The 7,201-nt window shown below is 40.1% G+C and overlaps 1 protein-coding gene across 1 annotated transcript; it reads right to left on the reverse strand.

Annotated features, from left to right (window-relative positions):
- Positions 1–4,085: 4,085 nt before the first annotated feature.
- On the reverse strand, positions 4,086–6,399 carry LOC104444405. Its single transcript, XM_010058061.3, has 5 exons — positions 6,134–6,399; positions 5,828–6,016; positions 5,675–5,749; positions 5,159–5,299; positions 4,086–4,800 (listed from the first exon to the last, which is right to left on the reverse strand). Exons 1-5 carry the CDS (start codon positions 6,134–6,136, stop codon positions 4,465–4,467), a joined length of 744 nt encoding a protein of 247 aa, XP_010056363.1. The 5' UTR covers positions 6,137–6,399; the 3' UTR covers positions 4,086–4,464.
- Between the last annotated feature and the right edge of the window lie 802 nt (positions 6,400–7,201).

Here is a 7,201-nt window from a genome sequence, read left to right on the forward strand (position 1 = left end):
CACGTCACAACAAACGTAGGCGAGACACGAGACAAAGATCAAAGCTACCACGCGATTCGAAGCTCATAGCCAATAGGCAAAGGACGGAAAACGACAGCCCCAGGCGTGTCGTTAAATCTGTAAGTTTCCTCGAAGCGAATCCGGAAGGGAGAGCACGATAACATGAGCAGATGGAGAAAAGTTAATGCCTGGAAAACGACACTTCGGGCCACATATTCAATGCGTTCAAAATGCATTTGGACGCGACTCTTTTGACCGACTTGCATCGGCATCGCGACACGAAAACTTTCTTTCTTCTCGGGACCAAAGTGCACGTCAGGAAATGAACAATCCCATGCTGAGGGTTTTTGGTCCGGGGCTTTGGAATGTCAGAGAAAGTATTTATTGACATTCCCCACTATAATCTCGTGAATATCATAATTGTTTTTCAAGTAGTCATGGGAAATTTTCTGTAGCATTTCACCTAACTGGGAATGTCGATATTTCTATTATGTTAATTTCTTTGGGATATTTTGGTGTAGGGTAGAATTAAATGAGATTTCAACTTAGGTTAGACATGAATTTATAAGAAAAAGATATTAAAAATACGGGTCATGTTGGAATTCTCATTAGCATGTATTCAATGAGCATAAATTAATATTTGTTTATGCGTTCTATTTTTAGAGGGTTTAGTGGTTACTCGATGTAAAGACATTAACTTGCTTTCGAAATAGCAAACCTAAGCATTTAGTCAAGTCGATTGTTTCTTAACACGTAGGATTTTTCAAAAGGTTCTTGGTAAGGAATACCATGGAGGCACTCTTTAGACTTTAAACATGTTTATAAAGAGATATATGATTTTCAATGCATTGTTTATGCATATCACGAGAAAATTAAAAACATTAAAAATTATTAGAAATTGCAATACTTCATTATTGGATTAGTTAGCAAACGCCTTGATGGCACTTTTCAAATAATCCTTTTTGAATTAGTGGCTAGGTGCAATTGGTGAGCAAATAATTAAAGAAAATGTATAGATTCAATGCAATGCTAGTGCTCTTGTCCATGCTTCGCATGGGTTCTTATCTTTAAATTTATTTAAATATTTATTAATCACAAAAAAATCATGTCACGCTTTCACACATCCAAATTCTATGAACATGACAATGGTGTCTGTGGCGTTGAATGTAGAAGAATCGATCGTCATCGTGTATATCTAGATCATGATGTATATGGACCTTTTCATAAATTTCTCTCTGCTTCGTAAGTACATAATCAATTATATTGCATGTATAAAAATAATAACACAATTAAATATTTGTATGCACTTTGAGATTTCAAAGTATTTTTCTTTAATTTTCACTTTCCTGGCGAAGCTCTTATAATTTTGTTTGAAAAATAAAAGATTCATTGCATTAAATTTAGTATATATAATATCTAGAAGTCTATTTTCCTATAATGTCTGTAGATTCTTCAGTTTTGTGTAGTTACATTTGAAAACCAAAATGAACCCAATTGAGCACTCTTAATAAGTGCCTCGAGATTACCCGTTAACATTACCCTAATGCCTATGTTGAGGGACAGATTTAGCGAGATGTTTAGAACCTAAATGAACATGCTTACTATCCTTAATCACTTCAATTAGTAAGGGAATTCGTCAAAGTATACTTTAGATCACTCGTTAATTAACCAAATGAAAAATATCATAGTTTTCAATGCACTTATTATTAGGGGTGTGCAACGGAAACCGCCCGAACCGGGACCGGACCGGACCGGACCGGACCGGCCGGTTTTGGGCGGTTCCCACGGTCGGCGGTCCGGTTCCCGGTTCCAAGGTGGGAACTGGACCAACCGGACTCGACCGGACCGGACCAATTTTTTTTATATATAATTTATATACATATAATATATTAACACATATAATATATGAATATTATATATGAAATTTGTTGCAATCGGAATTGCAATTAAGGTAACAACCTCTTACGTGGCCAAGAGACCACCAAAGCTCTTAGAAAACTTATTTATTAGTTTTATTTTCTACTCGATGTGGGATAAGGCTCTAGGAGTTTCTCATGCTCACTCTCTCTCTTGCTCCCCTCACTTGCAAACGACAAGGCACTTCAAGCCTCAAAGAGTCCGACATCAACTAAACATTTAAAGCATAGAAAAGAGATTGTCTATAAAACCTAAGCCAAGCACAGTTATGCTTAAAATTAATAGTGAAACACATAAATTATTATTAATATTCATGCAAGTGAAGTTTGAATATTTTGCACGTGAAAACACGTGTGAGTAGTTTTATTAGATCGTCCTAGAACGGAATGGATTGATCGGTCCGGAGCATGGTTTTTTTAATGAATGGTCGTTATTTAGTGAAAAAAAAAAAAAAAAAGTGTCGATCCTATTGGACCGAACCGGACCGGACCGGAACCGGTTTTCCCGGTCCGGTTCCCGGTTCCACCTTGGAACCGGATCGAACCGGGAACCGATCACCCCTACTTATTATCCTCGTGATATCGTGCAATAAATATTTTGGAATTTGAATATTTTCTCATCGAGCATATCTAATAAGTATCCCAAAAGCACTCCTTGACAAAACACATCAATAAAAAGAAAGAGTTGTCATACTTTACGTAGTTTGAAGACTTGAACATGACGCGTCCATTATTGCAAGAAAAACAAGACTTTGAAAACCGTGAAACTTTCCTTAGTCGTCGTTTAATCAGTACTGAGAGTCACATGTTAACAAGATCTTCCAGGAAATTTCCAATTTTACGTGTAATTTTTCTTTTTTTCCTATTTATCATTGCCTACGACTGGAGTTCTCTACTGTGCTCCTGACCAAGTGGGTCTTGCTCTCTCTCCTCAAATGGAGAGAAATTGGGAAGAGGAGGGACATAACATAACAAATGAACGGACGAAATAAAAGAGAAACCGTTGCTGTCGCCCCTCCCCAAGCTTTAGTTTGTCAACACGCTGTCCTTGGGAACCAGAAAAGGAAAGCGAAGAGGAAACGGAGGGCCTGCTGTGTGCTCGTCTGTGTGGTGGTGTTGGGTCCAGCAAAAATCCCAGGATTTCCATCAAGATTTGTGGGACACAACGTTGTCATCTTCCTCTCACTGTTTTCTCCTCCTCGTAGGGTTCCTGTTCGCTCTCTAGCACCAGTCACCATCCCCCCTCTCCCGATCTCATCAACTTCCCATGAAAAACCCAAGAAAAACGCGGCTGAACTGTTTCTTGCCCTCTCGAATCGTATCGTATCGGTTAGCAATCTTTCGCTTTCGTGTATTAATGAGGACTATATCATACCATCTTCGACAAGACTCGCCGAATTAGGTGAATTGGTAATACACAAGGACATTCCTAAGGTGGGTTGGTTAATGTACGTGTTGGATCGACGGCATCACCCGAGGTTAACCCTAATGAAAGCGGGTTCACTCAATTCGAACTCGGTCTATTGGAAATTTCAGGAAGCGGGGGAAAAAGAGGAGTCACTACATATGGGATTTATTTTTGATGAGAAATACATAACATGCATAATTAGGCACTTACATAAGAGGGGAGAATTTTTCTTTGACCCATATTTTTTTATTTTGTTTCAAAGTTGGAAGAGAATGAATGGAAATGAACTTCTTCCATTCTTTTTTCGATTATTGCCCCTCACTTTTTCTCAAATTTAAGATAAATTAAAGAATCACCAAGTTAATTTACATTTCCATGCACATCTTCTGTACAACTCCTCTCTTCAATACGCATACGCAATCAAACAACACAAAAAGTAACTAAAATTCCAAATTATAAGGCAAAAGAAAGTGGAGATGAAATTTAATTCTCATCTATTCTTACCGACATTCCCACAAATTGGAAGATAAATTCATGTCCTAATTTCTAGTTGACTGATTCTTGTCCTCTCCTCAACATATTCTGTTCGATTCAATTACAATATCCCAAAAAGCTATACAACCCACCATGGCTAGAAGAAATCCTTTGAAGCTGATAATGAGATTAGGACTCCGACAAACATGCCGAAGAAAATCACGAGGCAAGAAAAATCATAAGAAAATTTATGTTTGACAGCATTGCAAATGCATCAGGGGCTCCAGAGGAGAAACGAAATCTCTTAAAAATAGGTCGATAAGCACAGTGAGAGTATTACTAAGTAGTCAAGATATACATACTTTCTAATTAACCCCGGAATGGGACGAAAAAGCAATGACCAAGTTCAGTCACTAAACACTATCACTCGCTGTAACCTCTCTACATGAAATTAAAATAAAAAAGAAAATAAAAAAAAGCCATTGAAGAACTTATATAAGTCAAGGCAGAAATCACCTCCTAAGACTAGAAAGAGAGAGCACTCTCTCAACAAAATCGAGGGATGTTCCGCCACTAATTTCCCTGAAAATTTCTTTCCTTTTCACCAAATAAGCAATTAAAGTCAATCTGCCAAATATACCCTCCCTTTGACCATACCCCAGTTTATCAATATAGAGGAGCCCTATGCGGAGTCTTCTTCCTCCGGTTCATCAGGCTCGCCGACGCCGGTTCGACTGGCCTGCACGGGCTGTTGCAAACCAGCACGCTGGTCCGCTTCTTCCTCACGACGAAGTCGGTGGCAGCGGTGCAGGCGAGGGCCTTGCACCCGACCCCGCCATAGCCTCCGGATCCGCTGGAGTTGGTTCGGTTAGAGCCGGCCGGCTCGAGGACCGAGTCGGGGGTCATGAGGCCATCGTCCAGGCCAGGTTCAGGCAGGGGCAAGAAGTTGCACTCCAGTAGATACTTGGAGAGCCCTCCTTCTGTCCTGATGAGGTAGTCAATCTGCACGCGGGAGGGGGAGAAAAGGTTAACGAGAGAGAGACTGGAGAACAAAAAATAAAGGATAATTAGATTCTTGACAACACCCAGATGATTTTGCTCAACTTAGGTTGCCCAAAATCCCAAGAATTTGGAGAGTTAAAGGGAAACCTGAGAACCCAATTTAGTTCAAGTGCTAATGCAAGCAAGAAAAATGATCGAGTATAAAAGGACAAAGACTAGAAACCCTAAAGAGCAAAGAACCGAGAAGTCGCTATTGAGGTAATTAATGAACAGAGGCAGAGCTTTAATGGAAGTTTCATCCGCTTCATTTTAACTCCACATTAATCACTATCAGCGTCTTCTTCTTCTCTCGAAGTACCTTGCAATAAAGAGAACAGAAGAGAAAAGGGTCTTGGAGACTCCTCTCGCAAGTGCTGCAGGTGTTACCGGAGCCTCTGCACTGCTTCGCCTGTGGCCTCTGGTTCAAGAATACCACTTTTGCACTGTTTGTTATGTATGCCTGCAAAATAAAGAAACCCCAAAAGACAAAAGTAAATAGAAAAGAAACCTTAAAGCCCTCCTTGAAAATGAAACATGGTTTTCTTTTCATAAAAAGAAAACGCGGAGACCCATGTCCTTGTGCTTCCCCTTGTCAGTATAATTTAATCTATCTATCCATTTGAAATAGAAGTGGCCATATCTGATGTCCCAAGAAACAATTTAATCTTATAGAGTAGCAAGAAGAAAGCAAGACAGATGTCTCATTCCAGCAAGCCATGAAACATCACCTGGAAAAAATAGAGGCAAAGCCCATAATTCACAGAAAAAGAGAGAGAGAGAGAGAGATAGTTATAGATCAAAGAATTAGAATTATTCTTGCTCTCTTGGTACTCACTTGGACATAAGCACAGTCGATCAGCTTTGCAGCATCGTCCAGCCGTATGACATCGTGGTACACGTACCTCCTTATCTGAGAATCAATCAAAAACCGTTTCACACCTTCTCAAATCAGACCCAGAAGCGATAGAGAGAGAGAGAGAGGGCCGACCTGCAAGAGGCGGTGGGAGCGATGGAGAGAGAAGCAGTGAGGGCACAAGCTGGCGCTGCAGTCCAAGCAGAAGATGTTCTTCTCGTTCTTGCGGGCCTCCTCGTGAATTATGCAGGCGTTGAAGAACTTCTCCGTCAGCAGCGCGTGTAGCCACCTCGGGAGCTGCTGCTGGTGCGCTTGACCCACAAACTTTTCGAAGGACAAAAAAAAAAACAAAACAAAGAAAGGCATGAGGGACAAAGAAAATCAAGAATTCGAGTCTTGCTCGATGGAGAGAGCACTCAAGAAATTCAACTGGGTGCTCACCATCTTCGGCTTTCCCTCAGAAGGTATCCAGAACAGTGAGAATTACGATCGTCAAAAGCGAGAGTGGAAGAGACAGGGAGGAGGTTAAATGGAAGAGATGATGTTAGAGAGAGAGGGAAAAGGAGAGGGACAGAGAGAGAGAGAGAGGATATTATTCACAGAGAGGAGTGCAAGAAAGGAGAACGGCGCCTGCGACAGATAGTAGTACTACTGTTACCAATGAAATGCAGAGAGAGAGAGAGAGAGAGAGAGAGAGAGGGGGTGATGGTGTCATGTATTGGTAGGATTATCACTATTTTATAGGAGGCGGAGGAGGAGGAGGGGGGCTATTCTGATTTTATAGCAAGTGCCCCAAAGCTCGGTTTTTTTTCCTGGGAAACAGATACCCTCATAATAATAATTAGATTTACACAACATTTAACTCAAACAAACAATAAATCAATGGCCAAGAGGGAGAGAGAGAGAGACAGAAATCAAAAGAAAACTTCTCCTTTTTCCTTTCTGGTTTGCTGTTTACAATGAGAGAGAGAGCAGCTCAGGTCCCGAAAACCCTTAAAACCCTAACCATCTGGTTCTCTGCGTACGGTTGGCTGGCCACTCTCTCTCTTCTTTCTCTCTCTTCACTGGTTGGAGGTTGGCGTGGTGGTGAGTAAGTGCTAAATGACAAGACCTGGGGTCAGTGTCCTTTCTCAGTTCTCGGTGGACAACGGTTGTAAATTTGGAGGAATAAAAGAAAATTTCAGAAATACAAAAGATAGAAAAAGACCAACATTTAAAGGGATGGTGTGCAATGGGGAGATTTGGCTAATCTAAATGAAATTTGACATTTTCCTTATATGAAATGTTCAAGACTACTGCAAGATATGAATACTAACACTTAAATTCAAGTATAATTTTTTTCAAATTCAAATAATGTATACAGTTTCGAGTGGAATACAAGATATTAGGCTTTTTTATTTGATTTTAGTTGAAACGAACGGGTTTTATTAATTAGAAAGAAAAATTTTGAAACTTGAGTTTGGGCCAAATCAAAAAAAAAAAAAAAAAAAAAAACAAACGGGCGATTTG

The sequence above is a fragment of the Eucalyptus grandis genome, chromosome 5 (genome assembly GCF_016545825.1).
Source record: "Eucalyptus grandis isolate ANBG69807.140 chromosome 5, ASM1654582v1, whole genome shotgun sequence".
NCBI classification, from domain to species: Eukaryota; Viridiplantae; Streptophyta; class Magnoliopsida; order Myrtales; family Myrtaceae; genus Eucalyptus; species Eucalyptus grandis.